The sequence below is a fragment of the Labeo rohita genome, chromosome 2 (genome assembly GCF_022985175.1).
Source record: "Labeo rohita strain BAU-BD-2019 chromosome 2, IGBB_LRoh.1.0, whole genome shotgun sequence".
NCBI lineage: Eukaryota > Metazoa > Chordata > Actinopteri > Cypriniformes > Cyprinidae > Labeo > Labeo rohita.
The window spans coordinates 39,047,625-39,060,246 of NC_066870.1; the positions used below are offsets into that span (position 1 = coordinate 39,047,625).

At 32.2% G+C, this 12,622-nt stretch overlaps 1 protein-coding gene across 1 annotated transcript; it reads right to left on the minus strand.

The window, feature by feature from the left end:
• Window positions 1–1,939: 1,939 nt before the first annotated feature.
• Window positions 1,940–2,869, minus strand: LOC127173927 (leucine-rich repeat-containing protein 30). Its single transcript, XM_051124023.1, has one exon. The coding sequence runs from the start codon at window positions 2,867–2,869 to the stop codon at window positions 1,940–1,942; it is 930 nt and encodes a 309-aa protein (XP_050979980.1).
• Between the last annotated feature and the right edge of the window lie 9,753 nt (window positions 2,870–12,622).

A 12,622-nucleotide genomic window follows, 5' to 3' on the forward strand; every position in this document is an offset into this window, starting at 1 on the left:
AACAATAATAATGCCAAAAACAATACTAAAACTGGACTCTACACTGAAAACTGAGAAAAGAAAATGATACAGTAACAATTTTCACTCAGAAATTGCTAGTAAATTTCACAATTACAAACAAAAACAAAGTAACACATTGAATTACACAAGAAATGTTGAAGTTGAAAGACTAAAATGGTATTGTCTTGTAAAACACTCATTTACTCAATTACTTTTTGGTTTACATATATTTTTCACTCAGAAATTGCTAATAAATACGAAGAAATGGCAAACATTTTAAATTAAACATTAAATATTAAAGTAAAAAGACTGAAATAGCATTTTCTTGTCAAATGTAATAATCTTTCTTTTATTTAACTTTAAAATTAAAAAAAAAAAAACATTTTTACATTAGTGCAAAGGTAAAAAAGGCACATTATGTCTCTTGTGTTTTTTTTTATTTTGAAAAATAATTTTATTATGACCCTACACACTGCACAAAATAATTTCCTTCCTCAGGATTTTTCTCTTGTTTTCCAGTAAAAATATCTACGCAAAAATGGCTTAAGATATAAATTATTGTTTTCTGAAAAATTGTTTAAAAATAAGCTAATTTATATTTAAAACAAACAAAAAAATCTGCCTACATAAACTAAATTCAAAGGGAAAACAAATATTTTTTTAGTTTGAAACAAATTGCAACAATTTTCAGAAAACAAAACTTAAGTCATTAGTTAATGTATCTTTATTTGAAAATGTTTAGAAATTGCTAGAAAATTAGATTACATATTGAAGTTGAAAGACTAAAATGGTATTTGCTTGTAAAATATACTCTATTGTTTTTGGTTTACTTACATATATTTTTCCACTCAGAAGTTGCTAATAAATACAAAGAAATGCTGTTTAATTTTTTAATTAAAGATGAAATATTAAAAGAGAAAGACTTATATTAAATGTTATAATCTTTGTTTTATTTAATTAAAAAAATATATATATTTCTAACAGTGCAAATGTTAAAAAGGCACATAATGACTTTGTGTTTTTTTTTATTTTAAAATTTTTTTTTTATTATGTCCGTACACACTGAAAAAAAAAAATAATAATAATAATAAAAAAAGAAAAACCAAAATCCTTCCTCAGGATTTTTCTCTGGTTTTCCAATAAAAATATCTAAATATTCTTAAATCAACACACATTTACTGAAGAAGCAAAATGACTTAAGACATAAAAAATTGTTTTTTGACAAATGTTTTAAAAATAAGCTAATTTATATTTTAAACAAGAAAAATATCTGCCTACAAGGTCAGAAAAATAAGCTAAATTCAAAGGGAAAACAAATACTGGCAGAGATTTTCTTGTTTCAAACAAATTCACAAATTTTTTTAGAAATCAAGACTAAAGTCATTAGTAAAAATGTGATGCAGGAGCACAAAACCAGTCATATGGGTCAACTTTTGGAAACTGAGATTTCATTTTTCAGAAAGCTGAATAAATAAACTTTCCATTGATGTATAGTTTGTTAGGATAGGACAATATTTTAAAAATATAGAATCTGAGGGTGCAAAAAAAAAAAAAAAAAAAAAAAAAAAAAAAAAAAATCACAATATTGAGAAAATCACCTTTAAAGTTGTTCTTAGCAATGCATATTTCTAATAAAAAATTAAGTTTTGATATATTTATGGTAGGAAATTTACAAAATATCTTCATGGAACATGATCTTTACTTAATATGCTAATGATAAAAGAAAAATCGATCATTTTGACCCATACAGTGTATTTTTGTCTATTGCTACAGCTATACCCGTGATGATACTTATGACTGGTTTTGTGGTCCAGGGTCACATATACCTTTATTTAAAAATGCTTAGACATCTGAACTGAAAAACAAGACAAAAACACTGAGACAGAAAGTTGTTTTTGCAGTGCACTGACTTACAAACAGTTTGATTTGTGACTGATCTTCATGCAGGTTTGAGGTAGTTATAAAGTCCTTTCAGACCTCCTTGCAGAACCTCTTTAATGGGTTTGACCAGCGGGTTGTGGACGATATGCAGACCTTTATCCAGAGGATGGCAGGCGAGCTTCTCCAGCCTCCGGAGCTTGTAGATCTCGTCAGGAACGCTCTGCAGCTCATTGAAGTCCACGTTAAGCAGCTCCAGCCCCGTCAGACAACACAGCGTCCTGGGAAGGGCATGCAACGAATTCTGCTCCACGATCAGGATCTTCAGGTTCACCAGCTCCTGGATCTTATCAGCCAGGTTCTCCAGACGGTTGTTGGCCAGATGTAGGAACACAAGACTCCTCATGCTGTAGACGCAGGCCGGGATGTGTTGGATGCGGTTGTGGCTCAGGTTGAGCTTGGTGAGCTTGCGGAGCTCCGACAGGCTGTTGGGAAGCACGCTGATCTGATTGTTGGCCAAACTCAGGACCTCCAGGTTGGCACAGAGTCCAAGTTCCTCTGGAACGTCGCTCAGACGGTTCCTGTGAGCGAAGAGCACGCGGAGCTTCCCGAGTCGTCCGATCTCCGGCGGGAGGCTGAGCAGCTCGTTCCCCCACAGGTTAAGGATCACCAGGTTCTCCAGATTCCCCAAACCGGACGGGAGAGCGGAGAGAGCGTTCAAGGAGAGGTTGAGCTTCTGGAGCTCCTGGAGCTCCCACAGTTCGTCCGGTGTCTCCTCCAGACCTCGCATGGCCAGGCTGAGCGTGCTGAAGCCCAAATGTCTGGTCGCATGTTTGCGGATCCGATCGACCGATGATAAATTTTCAATGCAGCTGGGTTTTCGTCGCATCTGCCTCTTCGAGTCATCAGAGTTCGGTTTGCGTCCGGCGGTTCTCGGAGCGGCGTCGCTGCTCGCGTGATGCTTCGAGATGTTCTGCCTCAAGAGAAACATCTTTCTGAAAAATGTTTAATTCCAGGTAAAAAGCGTGCAGAACGTTGATGACTTTCTCCATTTAGCTCCGGTTTTGAGCTCTGAATCTTCCTCCGCTCTGGTTCAGGAGGAGATACCGATGCTAAAGCGCTCAGACTGACGTTTGCATGAGCAGCTGTCATTGTCACTACAGCTGAAGCGAAGGCCGTTAATGCAGATAAGTAATGGAATCACTGCAAAGTCATTAAACCCTTTTCTACACACACGCTCAGATGTATTTATATACGCTGCCATTAGCAGACATGCATGCCGGAGGTGTTACTGTCAGCTAAAACTAAAACTATAAAACAATATGTTTTAATAAATGTTGAAATAAAATATGATAAAAAAAAATATATATATATATATGTGCAAAAACAAAAGCAACAATTAACTATAAAACAAAAAATTTCAGTTACCTGTAAAATAAAATAAAATAAATAAATAAATAAAAGAAAAGAATTAAAAAAAAAAACAAAATCAAGTTTCCAAGGCAAATTAAATTGAAGTACTAAAATATCTAAAATCACATAAAATTAAACAATAAAATAAATAACAAAATAATAAAAAAATAATAAAATAGTTAATAGAAAATATTGTTTTATAACCAATACAAAAAAAATACAAAACTAATATAAACTAAATTACTAAAATGTTAACTAAAATTAAAGTGAAAACAGGAAAAATAAAATTAAAATCTAATTCAAAATATTAACAAGAACTGTATATGAAAATAACAGTGCAGAAACCTGAATCGAACTAAAACTAGAACATAATAATGAATGAACTAAAACTATATAACAACATATTTATTGCTTGAAATAAACTGAAATATGCCACAATTAACTAAAACCAGAACAAAACATTTGAGTTACTTGAAACAAAATCAAATCTAAAACTATATAGTATCTCTGTGATTCTTAAAAATCTCTGGCATGCTGAACTCAAGAGTTGGCGCTCATATATACTGCATGTCTATATATATCAATGTGCAGCCGCATTACGACTGAAAGTACAGTTAAGCCGACCCGTTGTCATATTTTCCGTCATAATCTCATTGCTGAGACTGTACAGCACAACACACTAAAACAAAGATTACTGGAGTAAAGATTACTTCAGTCTTTCTACTCCAAAATTAAAACAACAACAGGAAAATCTGCCAATAAACTTCAACTCAAGGGGAAAACAAGATTATTATTTTTTAATACACTGGCAAATATTTTTTTTAGTTTTAAACATCGTTTAATTAATTGCATACAATTCTTTAGAAAATAAGACAAAAATACAGTAAGCAAAACAGTCCATTTTTTGCAGTGAAGTGCGTTTTTGTTGTTGTTGTTTTGACATTAAATAAGAATTTTACATATACATTTTACAAGCTGCATTTTTTTGCAGTGCAAACATCAAATAAATCTAGATAAAAAAAAAGTTTGTCAAGACAAACTCTAAGTTGGCTTGAGAAAGCCGGACCAGAAAGTTTGAAAAGTTTTAAAAAGTTTTAAGTTTGATGGTTTTCAGTTTGAAATTTTTAAAAGGTTAAAGTTTGAATGCAGGCTTTTTAGATATAGATAGATGTTGCTAGCATGATTAGCAAGTTGTTAGCATGTTGCTAATCTTGTTTCTAGCATGCTTAGCATTTTACTAGCATGCTGCTAACATGATTAGCAAGTTGTTAACATGTTTCTAGCATGATTAGTATGTCACTAGCATTTTTTTAGCATGATTAGCAAGGTACTAGCATGTCACTAGCATGATTAACAAGTTACTACCATGATTCTAACATGATTAGCAAGTTACTAGCATGTTGCTAGCACTATTAACAAGTCCCTAGCATGTTGCTAGCATGTTTCTAGTAAGATTATCAAGTTGATAGCATGTTGCTAGCATGATTAGTATGTTACTAGCATGTTGCTAGCATGATTAGAAAGTTGTTAGCATGTTTCTAGCATGATTAGTATGTTACTAGCATGTTTTTAGCATGATTAGCAAGGTATTAGCATGTCACTAGCATGATTAGCAAGTTACTACCATGATTCTAACATGATTAGCAAGTTACTAGCATGTTGCTAGCACTGTTAACAAGTTCCTAGCATGTTGCTAGCATGTTTCTAGTAAGATTATCAAGTTGATAGCATGTTTCTAGCATGATTAGTATGTTACTAGCATGTTGCTAGCATGATTAGCAAGTTGTTAGCATGTTTCTAACATGATTAGTATGTTACTAGCATGTTTTTAGCATGATTAGCAAGGTATTAGCATGTCACTAGCATAATTAGCAAGTTGTTAACATGTTTCTAACATGATTAGTGTGTTACAAGCATATTGTTAGCATGATTATCAAGTTGCTAACATGTTTCTAGCATGCTTAGTGTGTTACTAGCATGTTGCTAGCATGATTATCACATTGCTAGCATGTTTCTAGCATGTTGCTAGCATGATTAGCAAGTTGTTAACATGTTTTTAACATAATTTACAAGTTGTTAGCATTTTTCTAGCATGATTAGTATGTTACTAGCATGTTGCTAGCATGATTAGCAAGTTGTTAACATGTTTCTAACATGATTAGTATGTTACTAGCATGTTTTAGTATGATTAACAAGGTATTAGCATGTCACTAGCATGATTAACAAGTTACTACCATGATTCTAACATGATTAGCAAGTTACTAGCATGTTGCTAGCACTATTAACAAGTTCCTAGCATGTTGCTAGCATGTTTCTAGTAAGATTATCAAGTTGATAGCATGTTGCTAGCATGATTAGTATGTTACTAGCATGTTGCTAGCATGATTAGTATGTTACTAGCATGTTGCTAGCATGATTAGCAAGTTGTTAGCATGTTTCTAGCATGATTAGTATGTTACTAGCATGTTTTTAGCATGGTTAGCAAGGTATTAGCATGTCACTAGCATGATTAGCAAGTTGCTACCATGATTCTAACATGATTAGCAAGTTACTAGCATGTTGCTAGCACTATTAACAAGTTCCTAGCATGTTGCTAGCATGTTTCTAGTAAGATTATCAAGTTGATAGCATGTTTCTAACATGATTAGTATGTTACTAGCATGTTGCTAGCATGATTAGCAAGTTGTTAGCATGTTTCTAGCATGATTTGTATGTTACTAGCATGTTTTTAGCATGATTAGCAAGGTATTAACATGTCACTAGCATGATTAGCAAGTTGCTAACATGTTTCTAACTTGATTAGTGTGTTACTAGCATGTTGCTAGCATGATTAGCAAGTTGCTAACATGTTTCTAGCATGCTTAGTGTGTTACTAGCATGTTGCTAGCATGATTATCACATTGCTAGCATGTTTCTAGCATGTTTAGCAAGTTGTTAACATGTTTTTAACATAATTTACAAGTTGTTAGCATTTTTCTAGCATGATTAGTATGTTACTAGAATGTTGCTAGCATGATTAGCAAGTTGTTAGCATGTTTCTAGCATGATTAGTATGTTACTAGCATGTTTTAGCATGATTAACAAGGTATTAGCATGTCCCTAGCATGATTAGCAAGTTACTACCATGATTCTAACATGATTAGCAAGTTACTAGCATGTTGCTAGCACTATTAACAAGTTCCTAGCATGTTGCTAGCATGTTTCTAGTAAGATTATCAAGTTGATAGCATGTTTCTAACATGATTAGTATGTTACTAGCATGTTGCTAGCTTGATTAGCAAGTTGTTAACATGTTTCTAGCATGATTAGTATGTTACTAGCATGTTTTTAGCATGATTAGCAAGGTATTAGTATGTCACTAGCATGATTAGCAAGTTGCTAACATGTTTCTAACATGATTAGTGTGTTACTAGCATGTTCCTAGCATGATTATCAAGTTGTTAACATGTTTCTAGCATGCTTAGTGTGTTACTAGCATGTTGCTAGCATGATTATCACATTGCTAGCATGTTTCTAGCATGTTGCTAGCATGATTAGCAAGTTGTTAACATGTTTTTAACATAATTTACAAGTTGTTAGCATTTTTCTAGCATGATTAGTATGTTACTAGCATGTTGCTAGCATGATTAGCAAGTTGTTAGCATGTTTCTACCATGCTTAGCATGTTAATGGCATGTTGCTAGGCTAAGAAGAAGAAGAATAAAAAGTTTAAGTAGATCAGTAGTTTTCTTTCTCAAGACAACCCGATAATTAAATAATGCACAAGGCACATTAATGGGTGTTTTGCAAATTAATATTTAAAATCAATTTAAAAGCAACTTTATATCTTCTATGTTGAGTTATTATGTTCAGCCGACAGCTAATTATGAGTCTTACTGACACATGACAAACACATCTAAATAAAACTGAATTACATAACGAAAGCTACTTTTAAAAGAGCTGCACAAATATTTTTGGAACATTAACTGTCTATTTTATATTTCGAAGGAATTTTAGGAGGAAAACCTGAGACAAAGTTGATATGTAAATGAAATATTGGTGGGAAGTGTGTTTCCGGGGCTGTGAAGGAGCGACCTGAGCAATAAAACGTTCTTCTCTGGATTTATAAGATCTTCACATTTACTGGCGTGAGACGAGACCATAAAAAAGACAATCGTAAGTTACAGCCTGGCTTTTTATTGTGGTTTTAATACGCGCTCTTGATTCGGGCGGGTTATGATAAGGTCTCAATCAGCTTCAAACGCACGATAAAAAACCTCGAACCGACGCACAAGATCAGCTGCAGCGGCTCAACGCTATTTCTGTCGTCTTTAAGCTGCCAGTCTTAGATTCTGTGTGTTCATGGAGGGTGAAGGACTGACCTCACCGCTCACAAACACACCGAGAAACAAGACTGTACACACAATCAACACACAAACACAAACATCTCAGTCACTAAACTTCAGGATTTCTGTACAAGAAACTACAGATTCACAAACAAAAAAAGACTTGACCTGTAAAAATGACACTGCAAAAAGTCAGTCTTGTCTTCCAGTACAAATATCTAAACATTCCTAAATCAAGATACATTTACTGGAGAATCAAAATCACTTAAAATACTAAGTCTTGTTAAATAAATAAATAAATAAATAATTATTTTTTTTTAAAGCATCAACAATAAATGAAAAATATCTGTTAGTGGTAAAAAAAAAAAAAAAAAAACAACCTTTTAAATTAAAATTACATTTACTGGAAAATGAAAATGACTTAAAATCAAAATGAATTAAAATACTAAGTCTTGTTAAAAAAAAATAATAAAAAAGAGCATCAACATTAAATGCATTTATGCTTAAACAAACAAATATCTGTTAGTGGGGGAAAAAAAATCCAAAAACTTTTAAAGTAAAATTACATTTACTGGAAAGTCAAAGTTACTTAAAAAACTTGTTAAAAAAAAAAAAAAAAAAAAAAAAAAAAAGAAAACAGACAAATATCTGTTAGTGGTAAAATAATAAAATAATAATAATAATTAAACAAAATTATATATTTCCCAATGTCTTGTTAAAAAAAAAAAAGCAAAATAAAATGCATTTGTGCTTAAACAGAAAAATATCTGTTAGTAAGAAAAAAATAAACCAAAAAATCCCAAAACTTTTACTGGAAAATCAAAATTACTTAATATACTTGTTAAAACAAAACAAAACAAAATAAACCAAAAAAATAAAAAAATAAATAAAATAAAATAAGCAAATAAAATGCATTTGTGCTTAAAAAAAACAAAACAAAAAAAAAAACATCTATTAAAAAAACAAAACAAAAAAAACACATTCCCAACCTTTTAAATTAAAATTAAATTTACTGGAAAATCAAAATTAGTCTTGTTAAAACAAAAAACAAACAAACAAACAAACAAACAAACAAAACAACAACAACAACAACAACAACAAAAAAAAAACATCAAAATTAAATGCATTTATGCTTTAACAGAAAAAAAAAAAATTGTTAGTGGTGAAAAAAAAAATCCAAAACTTTTCATTAAAATCACACTTACTGGAGAATCAAAATGACTTAAAAAAAGAAAAAAGCATCAAAATTATTAATTATTTTATTAAAAATAATTTTAAAAAGTATATTAAAAATATATATATATATAAAATAAAATATTATTTAAAACTAAAAAAAAAAAAAAAAAAAAAAAAAAAAAAAATCACACTGTTTTAAGCAAAAACTCATCTAATTTTCAGAAAATAACACTTGTTAAATTCATTGTGCTTCTTAAGTAAAATATATCTTGATTTAAGAAAGTTTAGATATTTTGTTCTGCAAAAGTGTAAATCATTTTCTGTCCTCTATAGCAGGTTCAAGCATCTGTATCCACAAATACAGCAACTTCATTTTGTCTCCAACATCTGATATCTTGTTTGTCAGTGTGGGTTTTGGAAACACATTAAACTGAGATTATCACAGTCACAACAAACATCAAATCACATCCATAGTTTGATGCAGAAACAATGAGGAAAACTTTTAGACAGTCCTATTTTAACAAGTCAACAATAAACTAATTCAGCCTGTCATCTCAATATGTCAGTTTACAGACATAAACAGAGATGCTTCCTCTTCTAAACACATTATTAACCAAACGCACTGTAAACATAAACATAAACCCTTCAAAACAACAGAAGCATCGAGCTGTGGTCAGACAAATGAAGAAACGCCTCAAACATCCAGACCGACATCTGACACGCAGTTGTTATGTGTGATTTATCACAGGTTATTATTGACAAACTCACGCTGACAGACGCCGCAGTCGATCTGATCCGGACTGAGCCGCAGTTATTCCAAGCGCACCGTCCCACTGCAGGCTTTGTTGTTCCTGTCACTGAGATTGACTCGTCTCTAGAGACGTTTCAACACTCAGACGCTTCAATTAAACAATAAACGCTCTGTTTTGAAAATGATTGAAAAACAGTCCAGCGCTCAGTCAATGCGATTCAAATAGCAACGAACAAAACTTCAGCTGACAAACTTCTCAGTTAAGATAACACACGTACGGCGCGCCTAAAACTATTCAGACACTTTATTCACACTAAAAAATATCTGCATGTTATTGTATTACTGTTCTTGTTTGGTGTTTTAACAGCAAATAAGAACAATAATTGGCATTGCATACAAACCATAACTAAACTGAAAACAAAAATACATGTGCAAGATGCTAATTATAGTCTTAATGTCTGAATGTCATTGCAATACTATTCTCTTTTTTATTTTAACAAGAATTAAGTCTACAGCACATAAAAAAAATAAAATAAAAAAAAATAAAATAAATCAAATATGATAAAAAATTAAATAAAACAAAATGGGTGTAGTATATTAATTATAACACAAAATAAATGTCTGAATGTCATTGCATTATTATTCTCTTTCTTATTGCTATTTTAACAAGAATTAGGTCTACAGCACAATAAAGGTATTGCATATAAAATAAAATAAAATAAAATGTGTGCAGTATATTAATTATAGCATGATGTAAGAAAATGATAAATGTCTGAACGTCATTGCATTACTGTTCTCTTTTTTACTGGTAAATAATAATTTATAACAATAGTGGTATGGCATAAAAACCATAAAAAACCCTGAATAAAATAAAATAAAATAAAATAAAATAAAATAAAATAAATGCCATATTTCCTCCACTATGGAAGAAAATTATAAATGAAAATGTTAAATAACTGTATATCATTGCATTACTATTCTCATTTTTATTGGTATTTTAACAACAATTAAGTCTACAACAAAAACTAATTAGGAACAATAGTGACATTGCATACAAACCAAAAATAAAATCAAACAATAAAATAAAATAAAAAAATAAAATAAAATAAAATAAAATAAAATAAAATAAAATGTGTGCAGTATATTAATTAAAGCATGATAGGAAAATTATAGATCTCTTTTTTATTGGTCACTATTTTAACAGCATTTTACCATAAATAAATAAATAAATAAATGTTAATTATAGCACTAAAAATAAAAATATAATTAAAAATTACAATGATAAAAGTCTGAATATCATCATTACATTACTGTTCTCTATTTTATTGGTTATTATTTTAATAGCAATTTACACTATACCAATTAATAACAATAGTGATATTGCATAAATAAATAAATAAATGCAATTATTTACTATTCTCCTTTTTATTGGTATTTTAACAACAATTAAGTCTACAGCGAGAACTAATCAGGAACTGATTAGGAACAATAGTGACACTGCATAAAAACCAAAAAATAAAAAACAAAACAAATACAAAAAAGTAATGAAATAAAATGAAACGAGTGGAGTATATTAATTACAGCGTGATGTAGTAAATGATAAATGTCTGAATGTCAATGCATCACTGAAGAAAATGTCATTGCAAATAAAAAACAAAACATTTAGATATTTTTAAGTGACTTGCATGTCCAAACAACTGTTTTGGCACCATTTTAAACTCATGCACTGGGAAATGAACTGATTTTTGCAGTATAAAACTACTCAAGAGATGTAAAAATAATGTGGCAAATCACAGAAGTAATTTCGCCTTGCCAATAAAACGGATTAGAAATCAAATTCTGACTGATGTATTTGCGTTTGAGGAGCAACAGCTCCCTCTATGGGTGCAAGCTCAAAACTACATCAACCAGGCCCGTTTTCACTTGAGTTGAGTTTGTCATGATAGTTCGAGTCGTTCAGTTTTAAATCACAGCGGGTCGTTCCGTCCTTTAGCGCGAGACTCACCTTGCGCCGTCCGTAATATTGGACTCAAGGGCTCCATCACTGCCAAGGTCAGGCTGGCATATTTAATCAGTGCGACACGATAACACAAAATATTAAACATGGCCGCCAATCAGCTAATCAAGTAATGATGCTGAGACCTTTGAGGAAGGTCAGTGGAGTAAGCTAATTAGCAGGACACGTTCTCAGCATTCAATCAGGTTAATGCACGGCGTGCACACAGATGTGCATGCACTTTTAATGCATTTCAGAGATTGCTCCGTGGCCTGTGCGTTGCACGCAGAAGAAACTTTCTGAATCGTCTCTTGAACAGCTTTAGGGCGCAGCAGCTCCGATGGCAGTGACGAATGCGTGACATTTTGCGGAGCAGCGCGTTTCTCCGCAGGAGTCCGCGGGAGTTCTTACAAATTATGCGCCGTCAAGACGCCTCGTCAAATGAGCGGGAAAGCTGCCAATCACAGGAGGCCATTTCGCCGCTTTCAACACTTTAGTCGTGTGCTTTCTGCCAGCTTTGTCAATAGTTTCCCTTTTCTTTGTTGTTTTGTTTCGCCGAATGACGACGCAACAGAATGCGTGTGCTAAATCGCTTTGAGTGGCGCTCGTTTGTGCATTTTACATGAAAGCGCTCAGATTGCGCTGATCCTGTCACGGTAACTCGGGAGTATTATCTTAATAACGTCTCAGGATTATTGTAGCTTAATCTCATAAAAGAAAATGCCATTACGCTCGCTGCTGGATCCAAAAGAAGATTGCATTTTTATTTCCTATATCAGTCATAGCATATTTGAGGCTGTTCTCAGTTGAACGGGCTTTATGGCTGCACATCAGTTTACTGTTTTTGACTGTTTTGTGTTTGCTAGTTTTTATTGGCTTGTTTTATGGCACTTAAATCCCATCATTTCTTCTTTTTTTTTTTTTAATCTCACCCATATCTCTGTTGTTTCTTAAAATATGATTCACTTATAGAGCGAGAGATTGTTTGTGTATGATCTGATTTCAGTCCGGAGCCGTGTTTGTCTCCAGACTCCAATTATGTGGCGGAACCTTCAAACCCTCGTGCCGTCTGGAAACAGGAGT

Bases quoted from the DNA above. Each gene is read 5' to 3' on its own strand.
- LOC127173927 (XM_051124023.1), bottom strand. From the start codon at position 2,869: ATGTTTCTCTTGAGGCAGAACATCTCGAAGCATCACGCGAGCAGCGAC.